Source organism: Delphinapterus leucas, chromosome 19 (genome assembly GCF_059928025.1).
Source record: "Delphinapterus leucas isolate spDelLeu-1000000601 "Yukka" chromosome 19, BTC_Dleu_Yukka2, whole genome shotgun sequence".
Classification (NCBI taxonomy): domain Eukaryota; kingdom Metazoa; phylum Chordata; class Mammalia; order Artiodactyla; family Monodontidae; genus Delphinapterus; species Delphinapterus leucas.
The window spans coordinates 64,230,130-64,242,230 of NC_143147.1; the positions used below are offsets into that span (position 1 = coordinate 64,230,130).

At 55.9% G+C, this 12,101-nt stretch overlaps 1 protein-coding gene across 1 annotated transcript in view; it reads right to left on the minus strand.

Moving 5' to 3' along the window:
* Positions 1 to 12,101, minus strand: part of TTYH2 (tweety family member 2) — a 39,675-nt gene that overhangs the window by 11,728 nt on the left and 15,846 nt on the right. The window contains exons 4-6 of the mRNA XM_022589732.3: positions 9,415 to 9,635; positions 4,477 to 4,572; positions 3,914 to 3,986 (exon numbers count right to left, since the gene is read on the minus strand). Of these exons, the coding sequence (XP_022445440.2) occupies positions 3,914 to 3,986; positions 4,477 to 4,572; positions 9,415 to 9,635 (390 nt within the window). The remainder of the gene's footprint in view (positions 1 to 3,913; positions 3,987 to 4,476; positions 4,573 to 9,414; positions 9,636 to 12,101) is intronic.

The window sequence follows — 12,101 nt, forward strand, 5'->3', positions numbered from 1 at the left end:
CAAGGGTAAGCTGCGGGACGTGTCTTGGAGAGTTATTTGCACCATGACCTCGTTCGCTCATCTGTTTTATTTTTTGTCTTACTGTTACCAAGTCCATCCCCACTCTGGGGCTGTCCATCTATGAAGCCTCCCTCAGAATCTCTTTCTAAAAAACTACATTGGTGCTTAATCCATCTTTGAGCTTTTGGGTGCAGGTCCTGTCATGATGAGATGGGGGACCAGGAAGCGCACGGGCTGAGAGGACACGGGTTCCGGGCTCTGCCACTGCTGCGTTGGGGGACTGGGACACCGCAGCGCAGCCTGGCTAGGTGACCACCAAGGGCCCACAGGGCTGAGTGGAAGCACGTCTGGGCCCTGGAAGAGGCAGCAGCAAGGATGCCATCCTCTGAGCCAGGCCCTCCCCAGATCTGGCCTGGGGGGTGCAGTGGGACACTGGGTAGAGGGGGACTTCCACATTTCAGAGCAGCCAGGGGAAGCTCTGGTCCTCTGGCCTGTTCCAAGGGGCACCCCTGCTCCAGTGCATGCTCTCCAAGCTGGGGACTCCTCTCCATGGCCCTTTCCTGCCAGTGCCCTGTCCTCCTTCAGGAAGGGCTGCCTCAGGGGGCAATGCTGGAGCATCACTCATTCATTCACTGAATTGACAAATATTTATTGAGTACCTACTAGGTGCCACACGATGTTCTAGGCATGAGACACAGTGGCAAGCTGTACTATGGCACTTATGGTCTAGAAAGTGTGTGTCTGGGTGGGAATGGGGAATAAAATGCCCCTCCAGATACAGAGCTTCCACAGAGCCACATCTGTACACGTGCACACATATACATGCTCACACAACCACATGCCTCAGGACCCTGGGAGAACCGTTTTATACTCAAATCACTAGGATCCATCACCAGACTGGTTTATTAATATAAATCAGAGATGCTGCACCAGCGGGCCCAGGGGTGCACCTCACCCTCGTTACAGGAGTGGCAGAGAGAGGGGAGCCAGAGCCAGGCAGGGGCACGGGGAGGCCTTGGGAAACATGACGAGCAAGGCCGCCATCTTGGTCTGGGTCACCCCCAACAAGTTTGGGATCCAAAGAAGGACAGGAGGCCGCTGGCAGAGGCTCCACCAGGGATGCGCCCCTCACCCCCCCTCCTCAGGCCAGGTCTGCTCTTCAGACCCTCAGTGAGGATTCAACCTTCCTATCGGTGAAGACAAGGGCCATATGTGTGTGTGCACACGTGTGCTTTCTTCACGCAACGGGGATGGGGATGGGGGCGGGGGAGGGGGAGGGTGCGCTGAGCACAGCTGGAGTCACCCTGTGACCCTCCTAGAAAGGTAGTAAATGTACAGTAAACCAATGGACCCTTACTATGTGCCTCCCAGGGGTCAACCAACCCATCTCTTCCCGACAACAACCCTTCAAGGCGACTGCTGTTCTCCCCATTTTACACAACAGGAGACAAGGAGAGGGAGGCCTGGGGAACTTCAGTTATGTCCCCGGGGCCCCCTGCTGGGGAGAGGGGGAGGGGATGAGGACCCAGCCAGGGGGGTCCAGAGGCCAGGCTCCTTGGGCTTGGAGTATATAATTGTAATATTTACCTATCATTTGCTTTTGTATTTGTTCAAAGTATTGGCTATTTTTATAAAATTCTTTGCAAGTTCTTCCTTTATTGATTGGAAGCAGATTATTTTTTGCACTATTAAAATAAACTTATTATATGAAATATTAAAAAAAAACAAAAACCCTCACTGGGTCAGGGCCCAGTGAGGTGGGTCCGCCGCCCCTCCGTGGCCAAATCCCAGGGAGACTGCGGCCAAAGCACCTGGGTGACCCTTTCCTCCATCCTCTCCCGGAATCCACTTCTCCTCCTTCCTTCCCCTTGGGTGCTTTCTCTCCTCTCTGCCCCTCACCCTTCACCTCTGCCTTACACTCCGGACTGCACAGGGGGTGGTCAGGCAGATAAGGCTCAGCTACCCGGCTCCCCGCTCCCTCCCCATCACATTCTTAGGGGCAACAGCTCCACTCCTGTCTCATGGAGGCCCTTTCCGGGGGGGAATGGGGAAGGCAGGGGGTGAGGCCACCCCTGCAGCGGGAAGGCAGTGTTGGAGCTCTGGTCCCACAGATCTCAAAAACAAAAACACCACCCCCGAAAAACAAGCTCAGAGAGCAGGGGCAGTGGCCACACAAAAGCTCCCCACAATAGCCTTTGAGGGCCTGGCTCCTTCACCCCCAACTTCCTATTAAAATGCAGCAGGATCTGTAGCCCCATCAAAGGCCCATTCACTCCCTCACCCTCTCTCTCTCTCCCACACAAGGGCCTGACTAATTGAATTAGGGAAATGGCCTTTCTCTCCAGCTCCCTGGCGTCCCCGCTGGGAAGGAGCTGTCTCCCAAAAGGCAGCCCGTGGTGGCCAGCTGGAGGCCATCGCTGCTTTGAGAAGGCAGATGGAGGAAGGGCCCACCATATGCAAGCTTCCCTGCGCCCACTCTTGTCCCTGGAGGAGAGGCTGTCACCAGGCAGCTGTGCGTGGGGCTCCGGCCAGCAGCCGCTCCCCCCAGACCATGTACAGCCCACCCAGCTCCAGATGAAGGCAGGATGCGCTTGAGTATGGCCTGCACTCTCCTCTGCTCTTCCCTGTATCTGGAGGGGCCTCAGCCCCGGGGATGTAGGTTCCGCCTGTCCAGTGTTCCCTCCTGCCCAAAGCCATGGGCGGAGGGGAGACAAAACAGGATATGCCCACCTCCTCCCCCTGCTGGACAAGCTTTGCCCAAAGCTACTCTGAGCCAAGCTGCACCAGGGTCTACTCATTCTGGGGGCGTCATGGATTCAAAGTGGTCAAGGCCAGGGCCACCAGCCAGCCCCCAAGTCACTGGGCCAGGCACGTATTTGGGTAGAGGGGTTCCAGTGAGCCCTTTTCTTTTCTCCCCAGGTTGAAAGGGCAGAATGGATGCAGGTCACGGGGTTCTTTTGTGGCCCTTAAGTCAGCTAGGGGTTCCCTGAAATCCCTTGGTACATCCTGCCCCCTGTGCCACACACACACACACACACACACACACACTGTGCACCACCATGTATCGATTCACATGGGATTGCAATGATCTGCCTACACGTCTTTCCTCTGCGGGCTGCGACTTAGTCAAGAGCAAACATCACGTCCTCCTGTTTCTGCATCTCCAGGCACCTGCACCATCGAGTGCCACACAGCCAAGCATCAGCTGAACGAACGAACGAACGAATGAATGACACGCACACAGCTTCTCTAGAGCATTAGGTCTATTGAAGACCAAACATACCTGCACAGGAAGCTTCCCCCCTTACACTCCTGACCCACCGTGTGTGTGTGTGTGCGTGCACGCTTGGTTTTGTTCTTTTCACATGTCGAGGCATCACACCAGGAAACATACACCTCTGTGTTTTAGGTGGTGTGTGTGAGTCCAAGGGCAAGGGGACGGGAAGCAGGTGAAACGCCACCGTCCACGTTCCTGACGCCGGGGAAGCCGGCCCACGAGTGTGCTTCTGAAGCTGGAGGGCTCCTCCGGCCTGAGGCTCAAACCCCGCCCACACCCACCAGACCTGGTTAGTTCTTTATACCCAGAGAGAAGGCACCTGGTCATCTGTGCCCGTCCTCACAAGCCGTGGCTGGGAATGGGCCAGCGGGGTGGGAAAGGGATCAGGCTTCAAGGGTCTTATCTTGGCTCCGCCCTGAAATGCCTCGTGACCCCGGGCAAGCCCCTTCCTTTCCCTGGGCCTGTGTCCCCATCTGAAGGCGGAGGGGCTGGCACAGATGAGCCCAGCCCCTTTAGTCCTGAGACTCTGGGATTCTAGGTTAGGGATTGAGACTGGCAGCCGGCCCTGCCCCGGGGACGCTGGACAGACGGTCCACCTGGTCAGACCACCCAGCACCCCCAGGCCACCCAACTCACCACCGCCACAGCAGTGTCAGCAGCCAGGGACGTCCAGCTGAGAAGCAGGGCCACCACCCCACAGCACAGCACCCTAGGAGAGAGGCAGCTGCCGGTGGGATCCAGGCCGAGGCCGGCAGGCGGGGGATCCCGTGATGGCTGTCACCCCGCCAACCTTCAACGCCCTCCCTCTCGGCTACGATCTTGTCCCCCCGACCCCCAGACTCTTGCAGTGGCCCTGAGGGCAGCCTCAGTCCCTGCCCTGACATCGCCCCGCTGATTGATGGCGGAGGGATATGGACCGATGCCTGGGGCACAGGTCCCTGAGCCGAAGAGACACGGCAGTGAGGGCGTAAGCTGAGGAAGTGAGTGTCTCTAACGCCTCAGCTGCTCAACAGTCAGGCCCAGGAGGGAGGGGACACGTGAAGAAAGCCTGGTGTGGCTTGGTGTCCAGATGGTGAGTCAGTGGCTGCTGCCCCCACTACATCCTCCCAGCCCTGCCAGGCCCTCATCTCTGATGGTGGCACTGTCACCCCACACCCTTGGCCAGCTCCTGTCCCAGGTCCAGAAGCGGGGCTACTCACGAGGCCAGGAGGCACCTGGAGCTCTTGGCCAGTCCCAGGCAGGCGAGGAGGCAAAGGACCAGGTCCAGGACGAAGAGCAGGAGGTAGGAGAGCCACCTGAGCAGACCGGAAGGGATGGTCAGGGGAGCAGGGCAGGACTGCCCACCTGGGGTCCACCAGGGAGGCCTGGACCACTGCCCCAGGCCCGCTGGACCCTTCGTGATACAAACCGCCCACAGCCAGTGGCTAAGCAAACTAGACCAGGGGGCGCCCCTGCCCCGGACAGGAAGAACCCAGCGTGCATGGTGGACAGCTCCTCTGGGCTCCGGGAGCTGCACCCCGCTTCTGCCCGGACAAAGGAGTCACCTTCCCCTGCCCCAGCTGAATGTCTGAACCAGCACGGTCCCCTGAACTTTCTGCAGTGATGCAAGTGGACCACCTCTGCACTGTCCACTCTCTCTGCCACTACCCACGTGTGGTCACGAGAGTGTGAAACATGGCTGGTGCAACCGAGGAAATAAATTTCTCCTTTCATTTACTTTTTTTTTTAACTTTTTTTAAAAAATTGAAGTATAGTTGCTGTACAATATTACATAAGTTCAGGTGTACAATATAGTGTCTCACAAGTTTTGAAGGTGATACTCCATTTATAGTTATTATAAAATATTGGCTACATTGTACAATATATCCTTGTAGCTTATTTTATTTTTTTAAATTTAATTTTTATTTTATATTGGAGTATATAGTTTTTTTCTTTCTTTTTTGGCCACACCCGGCAGCATGTGGGATCTTAGCTCCCTGACCAGGGATCGAACCCACGCCCCCTGCAGTGGAAGCGCGGAGTCTTAACCACTGGACTGCCAGGGAAGTCCTGGAGTGTACGTAGTTGACTTACAATGTTGTGTTGGTTTCAGGTGTACAGCAAAATGATTCAGTTATACATATACATATATCCTTTCGATTAGTTTTTTTTTTTTTTTTTTTTTTTCCTGCGGTACGCGGGCCTCTCACTGTTGCGGCCTCTCCCGTTGCGGAGCACAGGCTCCGGACGCGCAGGCTCAGCGGCCATGGCTCACGGGCCCAGCCGCTCAGCGCCATGTGGGATCTTCCCGGACCGGGGCACGAACCCGTGTCCTCTGCATTGGCAAGCGGACTCTCAACCACTGCGCCACCAGGGAAGCCCTTGATTAGGTTTTGATTTCAACCACCTTTTGTGCCAGGCACCGAGCTTAGGGCCAGGGGATTCTCGGATGCGTGGGTTCATCCCCAGACCATCAGGAGCTCGGGGTGGGGCAAGGGAGCCCGGGCCAGGTCATCCCAGGGCACCAAGAACCTCCAGGCCTCCCAGCCCCTCACTCCTCTGGCCTTTTGCTGCCCACCCAGGGCTGAGGTGATGGGGAAAGGCAGTCACACAAGCTGGAGAACTTGGCAAGTTGCACCCCCCCTCCCCCTTGAGCCTCAGTTTGCAAACCTGTGAAGGAGGCCGGAACTCTGTGAGGATTAAGTGCTTGCTAAATGAAAAGGGAAACAAAGAAAGGCAGAGGGATTCCGGGGTCCCTGCTTTTCTGCTTCTCCAAAGCACGGGCTGCAGAGCCCAGGGTACCCAAGTCCAAGGGCGCTGACAAGACCCCAAGCAAAGCACCCTGGTTCTTTCCCTTCCAAACAGGATCCCAAGGTGCCCTCACACCTCAGCTCCAACCTCGCTGAGCAGCCACTTCCATCGGCCCTGCGCTGGGGGACCAGTCTAAGCGTTGGGGACTGGTGGACGGAGAAGGCAGGGAGCAGAGAGGAGATTCTCCTAGTCCCAGAAGAGGGAAGTCTTCTGATCATTATGTCTCTTGATGCAAAAGCCAAGCAAATTCGTTGACTTCTCTCCAGCAAATGTTTTCTGCTTCACTAATACCACAAGGAGGGTAAGAAAGAGCTTGGAGTGTGGGTAGGGAGTGGGGTGGAGCTGGAAGAAAGTGACAAAGAAGCTCCAAGTCGGGGAGAGCATGCTGGAGGCCGCCTGGCAGCCAAACCAGGTTCCTTCCCCCTTTACGAATGGAGGCTAAACGCCTCAAAAAGGGGACAAATCAAAATCCTCGATTCCCTGCCTGGAGCGGAGCTGGGGCAGCCATTGTAGTCTCTGGAGCTCCCAGGAATGGATCTAGCGGCTCTGGGGAAGTGCAGAGCCTGCCCCGCCCACCACTAGGATGAGGCCACCAAGAGCCAGTCTTCTTAGAATCAGAGTCGGAGCTTGAAAGAACCTCAGGAACATCCAGCATTAGAATCTCATTCTACAGGGCTTCCCTGGTGACGCAGTGGTTAAGAATCCGCCTGCCAATGCAGGGGACACGTGTTCGAGCCCTGGTCTGGGAAGATCCCACATGCCGCGGAGCAACTAAGCCCATGCGCCACAACTCCTGAGTCCGTGCGCCACAGCTACTGAAGCCCACATGCCTAGAGCCCGTGCTCCGCAACAAGAGAAGCCACTGCAATGAGAAGCCCGCACGCTGCAAGGAAGAGTAGCCCCCGCTTGCCGCAATTAGAGAAAGCCCGCACGCAGCAACGAAGACCCAACGCAGCAAAAAATAAATTTTTAAAAAAAGAACCTCGTTCTACAGATTGTTAAACTGAGGCCCGTGGGAGAAGAGCCTGGACCAGGAATTCCAGACTCTCCATGTCTCAGGGCCTTCCTACAAGAGACACAGCCAGCCACCAGGCGCCTCTCAAAGTCCTGGTTTCATGTTTCCAACATAAAGGTTTCTTGTTACCTCTCTCTCCTCTACTCTGCACATTAGCAGGAAATCAGTCAGGACTGCTTCTAACCGACTCTCCACGATGACTGTGTTTCAAGGCATCCACGCCTCCTTGTGTAGTAAAGGGTTCCTGGAAACAGCTCTGCGAGGCGGATGCATTTTCCCAGAGGAGCCTGGTGATGACCTAGGGATGTGTTTCTAACCAAGAACTTGGCTCTCGCAGGAGCAGCTCAGGCCCCTACTCTCTCAGCTCCTCCCATATCCGGTGTTGATGCGATTGCTGTTACACCCTTTGTAAATCTCCGGAGAGGAGTCTCTTGGCTTTTTAATTGCCTCCAATACTTAGCCAGGCCTTGTGTAAAAGCACTAAAAAGAATTTGCTTAGCTGGATGGCTGTGCTCTAGAACCATTTGGAAAGCAAAGATGTGGAGGCTGTACAAAGGAGACCCAGCCCCTAAGGCTGGTTAGGGCATGAAGAATAAAATAAGGCTTTTGTTTTAGGGCAGCTCAGGCAAGAGGCGGGAGCAAACAGCAGATGAGGGGAAGGGACAGAACATCAGGTGCTAACCTTGAACTAGACCTGAACGGGGTGGAAGCTGGGGATGGGGGCTCCGGAGGACGCTCTCAGTCACCCACATTGAAATAGATACCGTGCAGCGGTCACCACACTTACCCCAGTTTTTCATAAAATCATCTTAAACGTCAGAGTCCCGGTTGATACATATGTTCTGACTTATTTCACCACAGTCACTCTCCAAGTGCCCGCATTAGGCCCTTCGGCGTACATGGCCCCAGGTTAGGTCCACTCAGAGAGAATGGCAGGGTCAAAACGGATGCCTAACTTTCCACGACAAAACGGTTTAGGAGGCTCAGGCAATGACTGTCCCTCGTGTCACAGGACTTATCACATGCCACTGTACTGGGTCACAAGTCACAACCAGTCCTTAGAGTTGGCGGTTTCTGTGTGGTCACTTGGGAGAAAGGTGCTTTTGCACATGGGCGAAAAAAAGTCTGGTGGGAAGCTGCATTGGTGACATCTGGAAAGGCAGGCGCTGGATGGGCGGAAGGGGAGGAACAAGGAGTGCTGTCCAGGGCTGGGGCAGGGGGGGCTCATGAGCTCCCCCTGGTCGGGGCCCGGCCATCTCCTACCCCGGGGAAGGGAGAGCCCTGGATGGGGAGGTCTGTGGCCAGAGGCCACCAGAAACATTTTCTCTGGGTCAGTTCAGCCTGGGATGGGGCTTTCTCATAAAGGGGAAATGGACCCAGAGTAAACTGTGCAACGTTGTGGTAAAGACTCTGACCTTTGCTAATGGCTTGAAGGGGAGGCAACAAACTGGGGGGGGGGGCGGTGGGAGGGGCATCCAAAGAGCGGACACCTGCTCTTCAGGGCTCCTGTGTCCATTGCTCCCCAGCACTGCCTCCGTGCCAGGCGCCCTGCCCTGGGTGCGCAAGGACGTGTACGCCATGAGTGGGTGTCACCCTTCGGCTGGGAGCCCCCCAAAACGGGGACTGCCTCCTCCTTTCTTGGTTGTCCCCAGAGTGACCTTCACCAGACCCTGTGCGTGGAGGGAGGGCGGCCGGTCCCTGGTCAGCTGGCCTGTGTCCAGTGCCTTCACCTGGGATGGGGTTTGGGTGATGGGGAGGCAGGGGAGACGTAAATGAAACCCCAAAGGCTCGATGACACAGGTGTGAACCTGCATACCTGATACGGCAAAGGTGGGGTGGCGCCCCGCAGCCCACATCACTCAGGCTGGAGGCACCTCTGAGCTTGCTAAGCAGCTACGACTGGGGGGGCAAAGAGGCTGCCATCTCCCGACGCCCCGCACCTCTGTGGCCGAGAATGCAGGTGGAGGAACCCCATCCCAGAAACCCGGGCAGGTGAGGAACCCATAAGCCACCAGCACTTCACCCAGCGCCAGCCACAGAGGATGCTGGTCCCGGAGGAGCCCCTTGCTGTGTGCGGGGTGGGAGGCCAGGTCCAGCCTCCTGCGCTGAGATTTTGGCACATCACTGCCCCTCCCTGGGGCTCAGCGCCTGCCTGTACAAGCAGGCTGTACTACATGCCCACCGCTCGACCCCCACAAGCTCTCATGTCCTAGGGGTTTCAGTCATTAAGGCTTAAGACCTTCTGGTGGCACTTCCCAGCCCAAGCCCCAAGACGCTGGCTTGGATGAAGGAAGCTGGTGCAGCCCCATCACCCCTCCCCGGGGCCCCTCACCGGTAGTACTCCACGTAGCCAGTCTGGTTGACCAGTTCGGTCAGCTCCTTGGTGACCTCTGTCCACACGGGCACCCCTGCCAACTGCACGATGATGTTGCCCGCCATCTGCTGCATGAACTTCAGTGTCTGGAGGTAATCGCCCCGGGTGGCAAAGATCTCACTGAGCCGGGCCAGGTGCTGCTCGAGGTCGACCTTCATCTTCTGGGTGGTTCCAGACACCTGGGGAGGGGCGGGGCTTCTGAGTCTGGCCTCGGGTGGGAGGAAGCCAGAGAGGTAAACCCTCTGCCTCAAACTCTGGAGGAGAAGAGCTTGTCCTTGAATGAGTGCCCCATGGGCGCCACCCCCAGCCCTGAAGAGTCACGAGGCTGTGGTCCAGACGGAGGATGGACAACAGAGGCTCCCACTACCCGCGCAGCCCACGGGTCCCTCCATCCAGGGGACAGGCTCGATCTGGCCCTAACCAGGACCTGGGCTCCAAGACACAGTGCTTTCCTAGAAAGACAGACCCAGATGGGGAAACAAACAAGAGAAGCCATTTTTCTTCCTTGAAGATTCTCTTCAAAGTTTAAACACCTTGGGTGATGAATTCTTTTGGGGGGTGAGGAATAAAATGTTTAAACTGAAGAGTCCCTCTGTTGCTACCTGACCTTTTGTTCCCACAATAGGCTTTCTCAGCGTCTCACAAGAGAAAGGCTTTGTTGTAGAGCAGAGGACAGCCCACAGCGTCCTGAACCCCCCGAGTGAGGGCAGAACAATGGAACTTTGAAATAATACAGGCAGACGGGATCCTGCCTCTGAGCAGCCGGGACACGTGACAGGAGGAGGAAATCTGCGCCTTCTCTGTGCTTGTCCCCCCCCCCCCCGCCCCCCACGTTTGTCCTGCCTGGAGCTGAGCAGAGCCTGAAGGAAGCATCTTTCTGCTCAGAGGTAGAGAGGGAAGGTCAATGGAGGTGACTCTCCTGGGCCTGCAAACAAGGACCACAAGAATTAGAAAGGTGCCTCTCGATAGCCCAGAGGCAGGGTCTCGGCAGGGGCTGGAGACCCAGCCTGGGAACCCCAAGCACCTCCCTGCCAAGCCCGTTCTGAGCCTGGGTGTCAGCACGAGGGGAAGAAGGGCTTCGTTGCTCTGAAACTGTCATGCTATACCAACAAGCACAACTGGTTGGAAGTGGGGAGTGTGCGCTATTCCTCCAGGCAGACTTCAGCTCCCCCAGGTCTGGAAGGAAGAGAAAAATGACCCAGAATGGGAGTTCCCTGGCAGTCCAGTGGTTAGGACTCTGCGCTTTCACTGCCGAGGGCCGTGGGTTCAATCCCTGGTCGGGGAACTAAGATTCCGCAAGCCTTGTGGTACTGCCCAAAAAAAAAAAAAAAGACCCAGAAGAAGGTTTAGGAGTGTCCAATGGGGAGAGCTCTGCAGAGAGGTGATCAGACCCCACTCCTGGCAGCAAACGCTGTTTCTCCGCATTAGGGGGGACTTGACAGCAACTTTGTGGCCTTTCACATCTGCGCTAGGCTAGGAGTTCCTGGTTCCAGAAAAGAGAATGGCCCCCTTTGTTGCATTTTATGTTTTTCAGTGTCAGCGGCTTGTTCCTTTTCCCGGCTTGTTGCTGGTTCTTACAAGCTGGCTAAAGACTAAGAGATACCAAAGTGCAGAGATGCTGGGCATGTACAAATGAATTCAATAACTAAACCTCACCCTAATAAACGTTCCTTTTCAATTCAATAAGATCAACGGACAAGTGCTTTGCAGCCATTGATCCAAAGGCACTCAATAAATGTTAACATTGGGAGCAAGACCTGTACTGTGTGATATTTTCATATTCCTATATGATACCCAGCACACTTTAGATCACAGGGCCGTTAAAAATGCTCTGTAGGGGGCTTCCCTGGTGGCGCAGTGGTTGGGAGTTCGCCTGCCCATGCAGGGGACGCGGGTTCGTGCTCCGGTCCGGGAAGATCCCACATGCCGCGGAGCAACTGGGCCCGTGAGCCAGAACTACTGAGCCTGCGTGTCTGGAGCCTGTGCTCCACAACAACAGAGGCCGCGATAGTGAGAGGCCAGCGCACCGCTATGAAGAGTGGCCCCCGCTCGCCATAACTAGAGGAAGCCCGCACAGAAGCGAAGACCCAACACAGCCAAAAAAAAAGTGCTCTGTAAACTTTTCCTGTAAGACGACTTTTTCTCCCCTGCCATAGCTCTATATGTTTAACTTCTCTATTTCTTAAATTCCTCCTTGGAAAAAACCCCCGAAAGCCAGGCTCTCTCTTTCCTCCTGATGTCTTCCCATAGGAAACGAAACAAAATAGAAAAAATTAAAATCACAGCGTTGACCTACTTACACCCCCGGCTTCCCCACTGCACCTCCAGTCCTTAGAGGTTCAGCACAGAGCTCCCCACAGGGAGATGGCGATGGGGACACTCAGAGGTGGATCAGGCACTCCCACGGGGAATCGGGAGGGCCGGCTCAGCTCCCCAGGCTGGGGTGGGGTTAGGGGCGAGCTAGCAGGTGGTAGAGGAAGCTGTTGCCCCAGAGGATGGAACCATGGTTCTCCAGCTGTGGCCCCTGGACCTGTTATCAGCTGGGAACTCGTTATAAATGCAAATTATCAGCCTGGTCCCAGACCTACAGAATTGGAAAGTCTGGGGTGGGCCCCCCCATCTGTGTTTATCAAGCCCTCCAGGGG